Source organism: Falco peregrinus, chromosome 4, assembly GCF_023634155.1.
Source record: "Falco peregrinus isolate bFalPer1 chromosome 4, bFalPer1.pri, whole genome shotgun sequence".
Taxonomy (NCBI): domain Eukaryota; kingdom Metazoa; phylum Chordata; class Aves; order Falconiformes; family Falconidae; genus Falco; species Falco peregrinus.
Window position 1 is genome coordinate 25,092,077 of NC_073724.1, and position 18,382 is coordinate 25,110,458.

At 37.6% G+C, this 18,382-nt stretch overlaps 1 protein-coding gene across 1 annotated transcript in view; it reads right to left on the bottom strand.

The window, feature by feature from the left end:
- Positions 1 to 18,382, bottom strand: part of ANOS1 (anosmin 1) — a 140,244-nt gene that overhangs the window by 5,625 nt on the left and 116,237 nt on the right. The window contains exons 10-13 of the mRNA XM_055802702.1: positions 7,362 to 7,456; positions 4,941 to 5,112; positions 3,494 to 3,714; positions 643 to 784 (exon numbers count right to left, since the gene is read on the bottom strand). Coding sequence (XP_055658677.1) covers positions 643 to 784; positions 3,494 to 3,714; positions 4,941 to 5,112; positions 7,362 to 7,456 — 630 coding nt within the window. The remainder of the gene's footprint in view (positions 1 to 642; positions 785 to 3,493; positions 3,715 to 4,940; positions 5,113 to 7,361; positions 7,457 to 18,382) is intronic.

The window sequence follows — 18,382 nt, forward strand, 5'->3', positions numbered from 1 at the left end:
TGTCCGTACTGAAAAGGCTTTGTGAGGCTTTCAGCTTGCAATCCTTCAGCTTGTAAGTGAACTACCTGAGCTGACAAGTATGTGCATGTTCAGTCCACAACTTTATTGGGACTGTGAAAGGACAAAAAGATTCAAGCAACTGAATCTTGGACTAACTGATTATATTTTTTACTGGGCTTCGCTACACTGACCTGTACTTTTCAGAAACATATAAAATGCAGGAAATGGCCATTAAGAGGTCTGCACTGCTTTAGAAATACGATCAGGCTTTAGCCATGCTGGACTGAGTGCACCCAGAAAAATCTAGTCTTGAAAGCTAAGGAATCCCAGTCCTAGGTAGTACCTGGAGGACAGACCAGCTTTGAATCCCAAGTGCTATAGGCACAAATAAGCCAAAGAGCTGTGATGGAATGAATGGCAAATATCAGACCACATAAACTGAGTGAGAGAAAGACTGCATTTGCATCTATCATTGCTGGACACTTATGGGGGTGGGGGGAGAAACCCGGTATTTTCACACATCTTAAGTTTATGGAATGATACTGGAACCAACAAAGCCTCTAAGGCTCAAGCAAACTCTTTAGATGTGGAGGACTGAAGTTTTGTAACATGTGAACACATGTCAAAACAGTGCATACTTACTGTGGGGTGAGAATGGAGGAAGGTCAGGTGTTCGGAATGATTTTATCGTAGCTGGCCCTTCCCCACCAGTTGTTAGCACTTGAACTTCCAAGCGGTACAGCATTGATGGCCTCAGATTGGGCACAGTAAGTACATAATGATCCTGAAAATAAATAAATTGCATCAATTCGCAGCTCATCTAAAAATAAAACACAGTTGCTCTACTCAGACAAATCAGTAGTTTAAACAGGTTCTGTCACTCTCTGAAGCCACAAATTACTTTCTTAGAATTCTGTTAAAAGGATTTAACGTATGTGTCACTTTGTCAAGAGGGTTTGTTTTGAATGTTTTGCTTGCCATTCCCGTTTGAGCAGACTTTTTTACCATGTTATGGTTTCAGGCACAAGAGGTCCAAGTTGTTCCTTAGTGTTCTGGGAAATGGATGATGTGCTTATCTCTAAAAGAAAAACAAAAATGTAACTTCCTAATCGTTCTTTTTAACAAACGTGCATTATATAAACTTGTTTTTATTTGGATCTGCCTGTGAATTCTACTAATCAGTAAATTAATTAATGGCAGGCCTGGGGCCTCTGCTGCAGATATTGACAGTAAGTGTGGCTACACTGATTTCAGCAGATTTGTCCCAATTACACCATATGAATTTGCTTTGTGTTCTTAATCCCATTGCTGGCATGACAGACTCACTTTTCACTGCTCCATACCTTTTGTGGTCAGTTACACCTGTGCAAAAAAATTTCAGAGTAAGTTTATACATGTTCCCAAATGGGAATATATCTGGCTACAGACTAAAGTGTATTAAGGAATCAAAAATCCTGATTCATCTTATTCCAAACTGAAAAGGCCCAGTCCCAGAAAGGGGGCAGCGGGGCAGCGATGCCAGGCAGTGCAGGCATGGTGTGCTCCTGCAACCAGCTGGGCTGGCCCATTATTAGCAGGGTAAGTGCTTCTGGCTGGCACCGTGCCTAGCGCCATACAGGGGGACCTAGACAAGCTGTGGGAATAACTGATCATTTGCTGTTATTGCAGCAGACAGCAAAGGGAAAAGAAAAGAGAGAAAAGGTGGAGGGAAACGTACTTTTACTGCCAAATTAGCACATATTCTGAGTATGGGGCTGCTCTTAATAGACCTTGCTGAAGCTGTTCCACCTCCTATAAAATACTGAAGATCAGGAGAGGGAGAGTAGTGCATACAACACATTCACGCACTCACTCTGCTCACTCAGGCACTGTTCCGGCAGTTGGGACGTGTGCATTTCAGCCCTGGTTGTGTATATTTTAAATTTTTATCAGTCAGAGGCTACCAACAAGACTGAGGGAATGATCCTCACTGTAAAATACCCTGCATTCTGGTAGTTTCTGAGAGGTAGGAGGTACTGTTTCAACTTAAATCAGTGTTTTCTGCAAGTTAACCAGTTGCCATAGATAGACAGATACATATAGTGATAATTAAATAAAAGGAATCTCCAGGCTCTACAACAGTGAAACCAGAGGGGAAAAAATGATAAAAACCTGAAGCATAACACAATGCAAAGGAATGTTAAATAAAGCTTTATATATATTTCAGACCTAACTGGATCAAAAGCTTAAAAAACAGGAATACAAATGCCAAATAAAATCATATGCCATCTTCTTAAAAAAAAAAAAAAAAGAAAAAAAAAAAAAGAAAAAGAGATGAAAACCAAAATGAAAATCAGTATCTCGCGGGCTGTGCTAAAGTGACTGTTTGCAGCCAAGGGTCTATGACTGAGTAACCACTTCGAGGTAACCCTTGCTGAAGACACCAAGGCTTTACCTGCACTGTGCTTCTGCTCTGGACTGTAGGTTGAGCTTTGGATGAATTGAGGCAGATCACACCAAGTCTGTACTAAACTGCAAAAAAGTAGCTTGCATGGTAGCTTGCCCCATAGTTTTAGAGCATCCATGGTCAACTTTGTCGCTCTCCTCCAGAAGAACAGGCTTTGAAACACAGCTGCCCCAGCCCTAGGGCAGTCTGCTAGAAATTAAGACAGAATGCTAAGAACCTTGTCTTTGATTTGTGGAAAATGCTTTGAATGCCACGTGTGTCCAACAAAACATTTTACACATTCTTTGAAGAAAGAATGTGAAAAGATTTTCAGCCAGTTCTGCTTTAGACATAATTGCCTTCATCCAGTTCCCTGAAGTGAATGGAGACTCCCAGTGTTGTTAAGACATTAGATCAAGGCCAGCTGCTTAAGCCCTTTTGCTGACACTGGTGGATCTGGCAGCAGAGTCTGAATGACAAGCTCTTCACCTGCCTCTGCCAGATGAGGAACTGAAATAGCAAAAGCCATCTTAAAGCAAATAGGGAGAAGAATTAAAACTGTTAATTCTCACACTTTCAATAAACAGTGAAACCTAGTTCTCCTTTAAATTATCTGTCCATCAGACAATAGTGTGTATTGGCACAGAGGTGATTTTTATTTTTCTTAGAGCAATGACAGACTCGAAGAGAAAATTCTCTTAAATCCATCGACTTGGATACCAAATAATTATTAAAACTACAGTAACCACTAAGTTGAACAGCTTGATCATCAAAAGAAAATAAAAACTATCTATTGCCCCACAAATGATCTTTTCCTCCCTTCAGGCATTTCTCAGACAAATGGTTGCTAATTTGACAATTTTGCACATTAAAATGTTTAATGTGTCATCAACAAGAGTAGCTGTGCTTTGTATCTCCAGCAAGGAGGAAAAATGAAGCACTTCTTACTCCAGCTTGCCTGCAGACCCAGAGAACACTAAGTGTGACATCACCACTAAACATTAAAAATAGGCTATGCACCCAGACACTTGTGAAGCTGCTAGCATATGAAAGCAACAAACAACTTACTGCTGGCAGTATCTGCGACTGAGAAATGATGCTGTTGGGTAAGCTGTTCTGCCGGCTTTCTGTGGTTACTTCTGCCCAAGTGACTTGAAACCCTGTCATGGGCTGGTGAAGGTCTGCCTTAGATATCTTCCAGGAAAAATGACCAGTGATGTTACCTTCCTGAACAATGAAAGACGCAGATAGATTCTCGGGTTTGGCCAACACTTTGGGTAGAACTGGCACTATAAATTTGGAAAGCAAAAAGATAAGCTAAACTTTGAGGTAATGTTCAATAACGTTCATTTAATTCCACAAATCAAGGTCAGATAGAGCTGTCTTTCTGGTGTTACCCAGGACCCTGCCAGCTTTCTGTATTAACCAAAGCCTATCTTTGAAATACTCCATTGGCATTTTGGGCCAAATTCAGACTTCAGATCAAATGCTGTCAGCCGCAGGTCATAGAAAGGAAAGCCTATAGCATGTAAAGATATAACTGCCTCATTCACAGGCAGCCATCCTGCTGCTCCCCTGTATTTCCGAATACCTGAGCTTCTATTTTCAGTTTTAGGATCACAAGAAAACCCACAGGATAGCACAGAATTCCATGATGCAGGCAAAATGTAAAATTAACGTTCTAAAACTGTAGTACAAGTTAGTAGGGGCACTCTGATCAGGGGAAACACACACCTGAGTTGCAGTTTCCCAGGGAGGCTGTAAAGCTGGAAAACTGTCAGGAGGGGCAGTGAGGAAATGGCAAGGGTGGCCAGCAGGACTCTGAGGTGACCCGTGGAGCATGGGAGTACTCTTGGGGACAGCAGGCACTCAAAGTGACAGGGCCACCCTCTAAATGAAGAGACAGGTTTCCAGACTTGGCTGTGCAAAGCCATGGCTGACCTGACCTAGTGCTGGCAACAGTCCTGCTTCGAGCGGATGGCTGGACCCCAGAGGTCTTTTCCAACCAGTATCTCCATAATTGCGTGATTTCCATAAGCCTCTAGCTATACCTACCATTGTGGAAACACTGTAAAAGGCATGAGTGCCTTTATTTGTTATCTGAGAGCAGAATTAACCCAAACAAAATCAAGCTGAAAAAGCAGCTTGCATTAGTAGCAAAACACTCAAAAGATCATGCCAGCATAATTATGTTTACAGTTACCATCCATCATTATAATGTTTGCTTCCATATAACTGGGAAACTGTCCCTCCTTACAAAAATAAAACCTGTGTAATAACAAATATCGTTGTATGTTTAGAAACATTCACTAAAATTATCACCTAATTGACAAAACGATAATATGCTAGCCAAAATCTACACTGCTCTGTATTTTAGTTGATTTTTCACATAAGTATTAGTCATTTCTTCTGGATCTTTCATTTCCCAACTTAGAATTGCTTTTAAAGAGTGGGGTTTTTTGTGATTATAAATGCATTTGAAACTATATAGCTAGTTTTCTAGATCATAACTTACCTCCTTCAGCAGGACAATTAATGTGCTTGTGGATTTTTTCTTTAAATGCAGAGCAAGGTGGGGTAACAAAGAAAATACTCTCAGCCTTAAAACGGCCTTTAGATTTTGCAGGCATAACAGTTACTTTATATTTGCATGAAAACAACAGGTCCCTCAGAATCATGTAGTTTTCCTAAAACAAGAAAAGCAAAAAGATCACATGCTGCAAATAGACGTCTAGAAAAAAAAAAAAAAAGAAAAAAAATTAAAAATAAGGTTGGCAGAAGATAAAAAGCTTTCGCCAATAAAATATTATCCTGATATGCTTAACACATGCCAACATGGCTTTTACTCAGAGGAAAAAGCAAACATCACCTATGTTATGATTATTTTTGGTACTAAAATATATTAGCATGGCATTCGGATATGTCCTTCAATTTACACAGTTTCTTTGACATGATGCATCAAAGCAACTGGCTTCTAACACTCAGAACAGTCTCTCTGACGTGATGGCAGTGGGGGTAGCAATGTAAGGACGTAAATGGTAATCAAATTAAATAAATGTAAGAAAGCTGAGTTAAGCTGCTGTAAATGACAGGTTTCATATACATTTAACTTTTTAAAAGCACATTCAAAGTCCAGCACGATATTATGGATCCATTTTTTTCTGCTTTAGTATGTTAATTACTTTTACCTTCCTATCAGGAAGAAAAGCTCCACAGCTGAACTACAAAGTGCGAATCTTTCTTTAAAGACAATGACTGGAGAAGAAAACTACACAAAATTAAGTGTCCTGCTAAATTCTTACTGTCATCTAAAGTACTTTTGAAAATCACCCCCCGAAAGCTTTAGCACAAATCATCTATGACGAAAAAAATATTTGTGTGTTTGGGGTTTTTTCTGTGATTATGTCCAACAAAATTTACTGGCTAAGGAAAAAGTCTTACACTGCCTTTTAGATCTTTACTTCCCATCAGAATCACTGCTTTCCAGTGTTCTTCTGCATAACTCCCTCTTTTTTCTAATCCCAAACTGGATTAGTGCAACCTTCACTTGGAAGGTCATTTTTGATGGGACATAGAGATTGGGCTGAGAACGGACTTCTTGCCTTCCACCTGCTGGGACAGTGCTCTAATAGGCTTGACGCCTCCTTAAAATTGTGACAGGACTGTTTATATTTGTTGTGACAGGACCTAAATGCTCAACACTGGAAACATCAGGCCTTTATCCACCTTGACCTATCAAATCCAGTACCAAACCTTTTGTAGCATGCAACTTCTTCTGTTTGTTTGTAATTATTTTCTTCCTCAAAAGAAACACAGTTTCCCAAAGTCAATTGGACCAATTACTGTAAAATGACTGAGAGGAAATGCATGAACTAATCCCACAATGCTTTTGGGCTGACGTACAAAAAGTCTTTCCTGACCTCTGGTGGAAATAAACTTCTTAAATATTAACTTTCTCCTGCCTTCAATGTGCATAACTTGAAATATTGGGACTGCTCATAAAATTATGTCACAATATTTTTTTTTAATCCACCTCTAATATTTGCTTTGCTGACCCCATGAATCAGTAAATCTTACAAGATAACAGCCTTTTGTATAAGAAATGATGTGTTTTGATTTACTCTACTTCTACATGCCATTAACTCCACTGAACTGATCTGGTAATATAGGTCAGGGTCAGAAGGAAAGGTGAATTGCAACTTCTTCCATTCTCTGTAACACACTAAATCAATTGTGATGCACAAACCACATTACTGTGTTGTTCAAAAAATATGTTACAGAGACAGATGACATTAGATTGCCAACAAATTGAGTGTGAAGAACTGCCACTGCAATATATATTCGGGCTGACATGTACTTACATAGAGCTTTTCTCCTTATCTGATAAGTGTCTGACTTCCAGATTTAATGTCTAGTATTTTTCACCTATGGTCCTTTTTTCTTATTCCATTATTCTCCTCAGGGTTGTGAAACCCACCTGCATGTCTAAAAGAAAACCTAGTTTATTAATAACTATTATTAGTGTTCAGTATATGCCCTGTGCTAGAGTCCTACAGCACTAATTGTAGCTAAAGCTCCATGTCCTATATGCTGTAGAAATAGATAAGTAGCTAGCTAAGAAGCTTGACTGCTCTTGTTTTCTGAATGACACCACCACCAAAAAAAAAGAACCCAAAAAAGAAAACATTTTAGCCTAGTGTAAATTTGAAAAAAAAAAAACCCAACCAAAAAACAAACCAAACCAAAAAACCCCAAACCCAAAACAGTCCAGATGCATCATTTTCATCTTTTGCTGAAGAGGAACATCGAAAAGAAATATTCTTAGTTCTTTGTGAAACACGGTATAAAGCATGCTGTGTTATGTTACAGAACCATCCTTTCCTCTTGCTGCTTAGAAGCTATTCAGAGTCAGGCAGCAGGCTGCATGGAGACTTACATAAGTCATCTCTGTTACTTTCCCAAGTCCCTTCGTGTCATTGTGTGCACAAGACTCCAGTAACCAGTGGACCTGGAATTGATTCATGCTGATATCTAAATGGTATAAAAAGAGAGGAAAAGACATGTATCATAATTATGCTTTCACCTTTGCAACTTTTATGGCTTCTCTAGATAAAAACAGAAGGAGCTGGTAGTTCCTCACTTGTTCCTAAGCATCCTTTAATAGAATGGAGAAAATATTACACACTTACGTAACTTAAACCTTATATCAGCTAATGGAGATAAATTTAAAAATAGTGAATTGGCATTTTCAGATATGTAAGCATATGCTGCTTACATTTTTTAACAAATTAAGGATTTAAATTGAGCATTAAAAAAAAAATCTCAATGCTGCTACTTCTAAACATCCTGAAAATGACAGGAATGACTTTGTGTCAGCCGCCTGTGACTGTGTGTATTGTCAGGGCATTGCAATACTGCTGCCTGGCACTGCTTGAGAAATCTGTGCCTGAAGATATGTGAAGAACACTGTAAATCCCTGAGCTTTCTCCTTCCAGAATATACCATAAGACCTGTTCGTTATCTGTCCAAATAAAAAGCTAGTCTTGACACAGGAGTAATACCAAAGGCTTGTGTTTGCTCCCATTAGAATCAATGACAAAACTTGCTGCAGTATCAACAGAATAAGCTTCCAACCAATTTCCAGCTCTTCTAGATTCTTGTCTAATACTGATTGCATAAAGAAGCAAAACAAAGGGCAAGAAAGAATTAGAAAAAACAAGGAAAAATCATCAGGTAGAATACATACATGCTGTGATATTTCTGGATTTGGTTATCCTCTATCTTTATACAGGGGATGCAAAATTACTGTCTGTTATTACTAATTAGCTTGGTACAACGTAGCCATTCATGTCAGGTGCCTGATTGTGGGTTTCAGGAGGGAAGACTAGCACCTTTGATGCCTTAAAGGCTGATCTGGCTTTGGACTGCTGTGAACAGCTTGGATGCACAAGGGAAGATTTGTAAACTAATGAGTAAATAAGTAGTGTCTGAAACTAGATCAAATGGTATTCTGGTAAAAAGACTGACTAGAAGCTCCTTGAAATAAATTTTTGCAGCAACTATCTTCATAATATGTATACCAATTATTTGTGTGATTTATCTGGAAACCCAACTTTATTTTTTTCAAAAAGAAATCTATAAATAAATAACTTGCTGCCTTGTGATTGCTCCTTCTCATCGAAAAATAAAGAAATGGATGTGCTTTCCCTTGCCTCTGAGTTGCTGGGCTTTGCCACTTGATGTGCTATTGGATGAAGACACAAACTCACAGTGCATTTATAAGTAGGTTTCATCTGATTCCATCTCTTCCAGCTCAGTCAAATATTGCCTATCACCTACTTGCGCCCCTCTCCTGGGATGGACAAACAAATCATCTAGCTTCCTGGGACCTGAAAACTTTGTGCTGCTATATTAATCATGCTATATTAACGATGTACACTCTGTGCCAATTAACCACAGTGAATCTGTTATTGTATATTATCAACTTGTTATTTTAAATTATCTGTATATAAGATGGAAGGCTCTTCGTAAAGCTACAAAATGGCTATTTCCTTATAGTAACTTTCACTTGCAATCCATACATAAATCACTCTCTCTTTGGCAGAGATTATCCAAGCCAATTAAGCCTTGCCATTATCCAGCCATCAAGAACTGGGTAAGACATATACCTCAGGTAGGTCACTGAATATCACTACATGGGCAACTGGGGAAAGCAAAATCCCAAGCATCAAGAGACTATACAGCTCAGCATCCAGATATACCAGTGTAGAGGTTTACCAAGACTGCATTCAAAAATGTAATTAAACATGTTGTAAACCCAAGATATTTGGTATTTCCAGCTCCTGGCACAGCAGAATTCTGTTTGGATTTTATTGCCACTCCACCTCCATTCCTTATGTGAGCTTCTGCTCTCAGGCTGTTCTCCCTTCCTACTCCTCTCCTGCACTAGCAAACCCTCAGTGACCAATCTGTAAACAGCTGTGGTTTCTGATAACCTCTCTATTTGAGCTAGAAAATCAGAAACAGGTTAAAAATTTATTTCATTCCTATCAACTTGGACATTAAATGTAGGATGATGGGTTTTAATAAACATTTTCATTTTTTTATTTAAACAAAATTAACAAATCAATCATTTGATAGTGCTCACATCTAGTATTCTGACAACAACCTATATTGAAAGGACAGGACTTTCTTTTTAGTGATTATGTAATTAAGTTATTTCAAAAAGGTTTTTGCATGCATATATACAAACACATCAACTGCTATACACTGGAATGCATCATAACAGAACCAGCTAAGTTTTATCAAAACCTTATCATTACAAAAGGCCTTTCTGAATTCCCTAAACTTCTATTTTCAAGACTAAAACGTCTTCTCATCTCCACCTTTGTCATTGTAATCTAAAAGATCTGAACATAAGTATGTTAATTGCTTTTTGTTAAAAAGAATGTAAAAACAACAACAATAACAAAAATTTAATCCTTCTAAAATATCTGTCCTGTCAGGGTCTAAATCCAGAGCAATTTCATTGCAAAACTGAAATATAATAGGGAAATAGCTCCTACTTGAGACAGAAACTTTTACAAATATAGGGAAAGGTGAGACATTTTGTGATTAAATGAAGACAGAAGCATGAAAAACTCAAAGTGTATGTGCATGCATGAAGTATGCATATTAAATAACAAGACTGGTTTAGAAATTATCTTCAATGTTTTTAAAAGTAAAAGGAGAAAAGATGCGTGGAATGATCTAAAAAGCCACATAAAAGACTGGAAACAAACAAACAAAAAAGTGTATTTGGTTTATAAAGTTGCTTTTAAAGTTTATGGGTCTAGAGTTTCACTTTTATGCAACATTACACATCTGATTTTGTCTTTACAGCACATGCAGAAGAAAAGCTTCTCCTGGATTTCCTTTCAGAAATATACACTCTCCTAGTCAGATCACTACAATAATTTTATTTGGATTTTTGCTTTCAGCTGTCTATTGCAAACTCAGTGGTAGATACTGGACAAGCTGTCCAAGCTGCAGTCTTGCTGAATGTCAGCCACTACCACCAGAGCTAATGTGTCCTGAACTAAGCTCAGCTAAGGTTAATATATCGTAACCCACAGCCACGTATTTTTCTGAAAAGTCATTTGAGTAGTTAATATTAACAGAATATTCTGTATCTAATGGGACTGATTCGGTCACTTTTATCAAAAAGTTCTGCTATCTGTTCTAGAATAGGTACATAACAATGAAAAGAAACAGCCAGACTCCTTCAATATGGTTCCCTGATATTTCAGATGTCATAGTAAAAAGCCTTTTTTGTATATAATCAATGTCCTCTTAATAGTTTGGAGTTGTCTTGATTCTGTACTTCTAATTAGGAGTCTTTATAAAGCTTTATAACTTCATTGTTCTCACGGTTAGAAGGTATACCATTTAACACTAAAAAGACTAATGCTTGTACAAACAGCGAGCATTCATATTTCCCAGAGCACAAAATATTTGTACAGAAACACTGAACTTGAAGGACATACTAAGTGCTAGCACTCATTTCAACAGCTCTAGGCTTGTGAAATTAGTCAACAGAATAGACATTTAAGTAAGAAGAACTCCTTAAAGGACTGTTACAGTAGACAGGTTATTCAAACAATTACTTTTATTTTCAAGTTTCTTTAAATAAAAAAAAAAGGAGAAAAAAAAAAGAAACAAAAGGGCAAAGCATGAAAATTACTTTAAAAAAATCTTTAAGTTACTACATGGAAATGACCTCCAGCTGCCCAAGCTATAGGTTTTTGTATCTTTCAGGCAGTTGCACATAACTAATATTTTCAAATAAACTAATAGCTAACATTAATTATTTTGGCTACGAACTTTAAAGTAAATTTTCTGAAGTACAGAATGAGTTCCTAGACTTAAGAAAACATTCCCACACAGACACCACATGAGCATGTTCTTAAAACTCCACCTATGCTCAGCTATTTTGCTGAACAAAGGTATGCAGCTAACTTTATGAGACAGATATCTTAAATCTCTAACTAGAAATTTATTGATCAGGGGATGCTCTAAATCATGTTGAAAAGATATCTGTTTTTATTTCCTCCCTCTTATCTTTCATCCCAAAACACCTTTAATTTCATACGAGTATCTCCACAAAGCTGTTTCTCTACTGATTGTGTTTAGGAAGACATTTTTCGCCAGATTTATCTTCTTTCTCCCTCTTCCCAACGCAAACCCTTTAGTTCCATTTTAATACAAATAAATAAATATATTTCAGATTTTTCTGGGGGAAATGCGCACCTATTCTGTAGCTACAAGCTGCACAAGCAGCTCAAAATCCTATAAATACCAGTGCCAAATACATCTGTTTGCCATTTTGAAAAGTTAAAAGTTCATATGCATGATTTAAGCATCTCAGATTGTATAGTTTTGCCTAAAAGTACTGCTACCCATCCTAAGCCATGGCTGCATGACGGTTAATAGGAATACCTTATGCCTATATTCTACAGTTGCTAAATCTCGTGATCTCCCCGCAGCATCTGAAGCTCTGAGACCCATTCAGAAAAATCACTCAACACAATGCCAGGTAACTGCAGTTTTTCCAGCTGGAACTTCTGGTTTAAATGGCTCTACAGTTTATTAAAAATAAACTAAATAAAAAGTGATCTTTCTCATCTTTGCCAATGTTTTCCACATTTCTGTTCCGCTGTACATTTCCATTACTGCCAGCCACGTGAATAATTTCATCTAGTGTGGTTCCTTTTTTCTACCATGTTACAGCAGACAGCTCCTTTCTTTGCCTCAAATACTTTTCTCTGCTTTATATTACAATTACTGTTGCAGAAGGGTGCCAACAGGACAATCATGAGGAACTGGAGTCTGCTTTGTAGCTAGAAAATTGGCATAGCATGGGCAGGAACAGCAGTGAAATTTGTTCACACAACCCAACACCACCAATAAGACAGCAACCTCCTGTCACTTCAGGAGACCAGGTAAGCAGATCAGCAGATTCAAGAGGTATGTATTTCTTTGCATTCCTGTGACCCACAGCAAGAAAACTGCCGCAGACTGTTTTGGGAACTGGGGCTAGTTCTGCCACTAGTTTGCTGCAGGTCTTTAAGCAAAGCACTTCACGACTCGTTACCTCTGTTCCATCCCGGTCAAGTCACGATAATAACAGTCTCTGCTGTAAAAGTATATCAGCTCTAGAGCTGTGTATTATTCTGTTTGATGGGTGCTTGTTGGATGATGGGTTGCTATAATTTGGTATAAAAATGCCGATTAATGTTAGCTGTGACAGCACTACTATGCAGGCAAACAAATTACAATAACTTATTAGAAAGAAAAATCAAATATTATTTGCTGGAAAACAAGATTTCAGAGCAGACATGTTCAACAACAGCAGCTCAAATTAAGGCTTAATTACAATAAAAATGTCTGGCATCAATAAACACAGTAACATCAAGCTGATTTCTGTATCATGACAGGATCTGAAGTAATTAACAAGCAGTCTCTGATAGATTTTCCAATTAGAATAAAATATGGTGAAAAAGCAAAGATTATAGGATAAGACATATATGAAAACCTTTACCTGGCAGCATGAAAGTATTTATTTAATATAAATAACAAGCACATGTCAAATGAGTATTTCAGTAAAAAAGGAAATGGCGTTCTGTATTTTTTGTCATTACCTCAGCAAACTGACTCCCTCCATAATATATACATATAATTAATATGCTGTGTGTCAAAAGGAGTTATCAAAGTTTAGAAGATAATTAGCCATATGTAAACCTGCTGTCTTCATTCAAACCTAACCTTTCTTCAAACACAATGCCATAAGGAGACAGATTTCTGTGAAGGTATTCAGTAAGAAAATTACTGAAAGAATTTGTTCTGCACGTAGCTAAACCCAAATCTGGATTTATTATGTATTGTTAAATCTGATATTTCTATACAGCAAACTGCAATGAGTATTTGTGACTGGCCACATGGTTTTTATTTTTCTTCTCATACTGGGGTATGATCTTACAAGCTGCTGAGCACTCTGGCCCGGATTCAAAGTGCTTAAGCATATGAACAGTCATGTTGACTCCGACAGTTAAGGGTAGCTAATGGATCAGGCCAGAAAGTTTAGTATCCACCAAGATCAAGACACTAATGACATACAAACTATAGGCAAAAGACAATATTGAACATGTCTTTGATTATCTTAGACTAATAGGAAGAAGGAAATACAGCAAAATTAAGCTATTTCCTTTCTGGATCATGTGTCTTGCAGCACTATTGCTCTAAAAATAGGTTATAGCAAGGGGTAAAGATTTTATATTTAATATCACAGCACAGGACAGAATCTGCTCACGCACACAAAGTACATGTGTCAGCATCTATAAGCTTGATTAAATTTTTCTACAACAAAGTTATAGTATGATTTTGAGGAGCTCTGTATAAATCCTATGTCAAACACCACACCATTCAGGAAAAAAAAAATCTCACTGTATTGAATGGTGAAACTGTGATACGGTAAATATAGAAGTCACAATGGTAAACAGTGAAATATATGATGCCTTGCATAAAGAAAAACATTTTATCATCTCTGAAGTGCCCAAAGCTATGTACAAGTCAAAGGCTTCTTGAAGAAACGTTCCTGCTCTATCTTCTCCCAGTACGTAACCCCTGATACACATTTAAAACTGTGGATCTAATACAAGACAGCACTGCTTCCAACCCGCCATCCTGGCAGAAGGATGAGCAGCAGCGCTTGCTCTGCAGCATAACCTGCCTGTATTTCCATACCAAGAACTATTACGCAAATAGTTGAGACAGACTACGAAGAAGAGTCTTCTTCTCTGTCAGGCTTGTGCTCATCTGTTTATCAGGCCAACATTCTCTTCCATGTCAACACAGAGTTCTACAATATGCAAGTTTCCATAAACACTTTTTCTGCTAAAACTCAGTTGCTGGAAAGGTTCTGAAAAATATGCAGGGAAGGCTTAAATATGGGCAAAATCCAAGTGAATAAACAAAGCAGTGTTATTTACTAATAGTTGCTTCAGTTTTGAAGACACGATTAGTATAAAGTGATCCACATGGTATTTATTGCACCGTAATACTAGCATGACTGAAAAACGGGTTAGGAAGTAATACTTCAGCTTACAGCAGAGAAGCGAAACATGATCTCAGTCAATACTTGATCATTACACTTATCTATTTCTTCACATATTGGCTCACGAGCCATTCTATGCCTCTCTGAATCACAGCATTTCTTGCCAACATTTGCAATCTGAAGCTTATGACAGGACAAGAAATAGTGATAGAATAACAAGTGTTATTTTACTTATTTCAGTTCAGCAAATGTAGAGTTATCAGTCCTAGGATACATAGGTAAACACAATTTACCTTCAACTAATGATAAAATGCTGCATTGATGCACTAATGCATTGTGAGCCTCTGCACTCCTCTTTTCCATGTACAAACTATGTTGTCAATGTGTTCTGTCTCATGCATTTTAGTTAAGTTTCTCTTAAAAAAATGAAATGAAAACAGCTCTGGCTCTTAAGCTGCCTGTGCATTGATTCACCCAGTGGTAAAAAAAAAAAAGAGAAAAAAAAATCCAAAGTGTCAAATGTTTGGTTATGAAATTCATGGTATTCATGACACCTCTGAGAAAAAGAACTTTTTAATAATCGCCTATTCAAGCAGTATGATTAAAATAAACACCAAAACCCTCAGTTAACATTTCAACTTAACTCAATAAACAGCACCTAACAAGGCAAACTATACTGTTTCCTGCTCTTACATGGAATATAAGCAGTATCGATTAAATCACAAAGATTTGGTTTCCCACATTATGCCATTTAAAACAAACTTCCTTTCTATAGAACACATTCTTTGTATAGTACAATGATAAGCCTTTCCAAAAAGTATATTAACAATTAGTGTACGATTTAAAGACAGGCCTGGGCCACAGTATTTGTATCAATATCTAGACCTAGAAACCCTCAAGGTTTAAAGATGTTTATATTGAGGGATTTAAGTTTGGGATCATCTCTAAGACGGATTACCTCTACCCTCACACAACATCCTATACAAAGTGAGTTCAACAGTATCTCATTCTGGGTTTCTATTACAAGGAAATTTGCCTCTTGTAAGCTCCCAGTCTCACAATAGCTGCTTGTAGCATGAACAGAAGCTTCCCACGTTACTCCGTCACAGCCAGATTTTCAAAGGTATCTAAGCATCCAAAACTTGAATTTAATGAAAAAGCAAAAAACACAAGCAAACAAGTCCAAGGCTTACTATGATTATACATCTATTGAAAATGTCACTAGGTACTCTATCATTAACTTTAGCCTTCTGTGTAACTTTGACAAACCTGAATGCTCATTTAGGTGGGGAGGCTATATTGATGGTAGGTAATCTGGAACTTCCCAGTTCCAGAATTAAGGTACAGACCCATCTTACCCCTAAATCTGTAGTGGGGGGAGACGCAGAGGTGCACTTGCTACTGCCTTCTCTCTCATATCCTATGCAAAAGCCGTACAGGTGAGTTTGCATGCATGAAAAATGCTCCGTCAAGTTCCAAAACTGGACTTTCATGGTATGCATCATGCCATGCCATACCAGCATCTTGCTCTGCTGAATTTTTATTCATAAAGATAATGTCATTAATATGCAGATTCTAAGACTACTGAGTCTACAAGAAAAAGAACACAGCAAGCCCAGGTCAAATATCTATAACATCATGTGCATACAGATAGGGTGAACAGAGTTTGACTGTTTTCTGTGTCTCCAGTGTAAGAATTAGTACTCAAATGAAGCTAAAGGAAGTGGCTTCAGAGGAGGAAAAAAAAAATGGTTCTTCACAGAACAAGCACTTAAAACTCTGCAACTCCATAACGTGGGACGTTTCAGATGCCCAAATTTTATGTGACCCTGGTGAGACCCTGGATATTATCATGAAGGAGAATTGAATCCAAAGTTAATAAATACAGTGAAATCACACTGGGCTCAGGAAATACCATGAGCTAGAAGTTGTTTGAAGCTGGGACAATAACCTGCAGAAGTATCATTATATACTTGGCCTATTCTTACGTTCCCTTGGATTTGCTTTTGGCCACTGACAAGAACCTGTCGGGATGGACCTTTGGTCTAGACTGCTATGGATATTTTTATATTCAGTTTATGGTCACAGGAGTTAAAAGGAACTGGTGTTTAAGAACTCATTATTCATCAATTGCACACGTGACATCTTTACATTGAGATTATAACTTCAATGTCAGATACCCTTTTTGGTGTCTTTTCCTCCAACTCTAGTTACTCACTCAAACAGTCCAGTCTCGTTCCCTGTCCGAGGTGTTTATGGAACTGGTTTTGTAGACACCTTATAAACTAGGCTAGTTAAACAATACAGGTTAAAAAGAGGCATGTGGAGGAAAACTGACCCAATTTACAAGAGGACACTCGTTAGTTTAAACCACCTTCACTATAAGCATGATGACTACCTGCTGATAGCTTAACCTCCCCTGGATCATAAGCTACATATTTTACTTCAGAATTTAGGCAAGCTAAGAGAGCACTCATGAGCAGTTATTAGTCCACAGCTAATGAAAAATATCTTGCTAAACTGCAGTACCTCAGGATCTTTTTACTCACACTAGTAATGGCAGGATTGTTCCAGGTATGATAGTGTGAGCATTTAAGACAAAGCTTTGACAGAATGTGACCTAGTGATACAGTTTAGGGAAAGGAGGGGAAGAACTGGACGGTAAAAAGCCTGCCATTTTATCCCTCAGTTATTTAGACTGCCTAATAACAGACATTTCCACTCACAATTTTACAGACACTAAATATATATATAAAGTACTGCATCTGTTATTAAAATTATTAACCTTACAGGTTGTGGTAATACTCAAGAAGTAATAAGAAATGTAGAAAATTGTGTAATGGGTAGACAGGTATTACTGAAGGTACATAAAGATGGTGTTGTTGAAAAAAAAACTTTCCCTGAAGAATTAAAAATCAGGTAAGAGTTTATTAGTTGACCAATTAATTTTTTTTAATGCCTTGCAGTGAGTTAAGTCTTGATAAATTACTTTGTAATGGAATATTAAATGTGTATCTGCAGTTTGACTGTAGGTACTCATCCCACATAACGATGATCAATCTTTAGACTGCACTTATAGACAAGGGAATTTGCAATTACATTTCTACTTAATCTTTTAACAAAATTCAAAAGAAATCAAGATTAAATTTGCATTTCAGAAAAAAAGGATGACTTTTTTAAAATGTATAAATTAAGCCAAATTAAATATGCTTTCACAATTACTAAAGGCATCCTGGAGTACGATTCAGGCTTGTGAACAGCACACACTATTTAAATTTTAAAATGAAGCATTAAGTGCATCAACCATACAAAGTGTTAGATCTAGTCTGATGAATGTTCTGGACCAAACCACTCCAGCACAGCCGCTATCTGCCTTCAGCTGACATCAGTGGGGACCTGTTAAGCAAAATCAGTCTTCTGTGCTGTCTGAGCTCTGGGACCACAGTGTGTAGCTCTGATTTGGCTTGTGATACTCAATCTCCTGGCACACTTTGCATCAGTTCCAAATACATTCCTGGGACTAAACGTTGGGCAGACTTGCCCCTAAGTCTTTCATACTAACAGCTTTAACCACCTACCCTGGAAGGTATGGAGGTTTGGAAGCAAGTGAGAGGCAACCAGTAATGATTTTCTGTTTTGCCTGCAGAAACAAAGAAATACAGTAAACTGTGACCTTGAAAAGAATCCCCGATACTGTCCCATTCGCAGGGGAGGTGCCACTGAGGCTGCTACTATTGTAAATGTGATTTTAAAACTTTATTATTTGTCCCACTGAACAACTGCATACTATTTGAGAAGTTGCACACTATCTGCTCTACCAAATCGTAGTACTTGTTGATGTTTTTCATGACTCCCACCAGCAACAT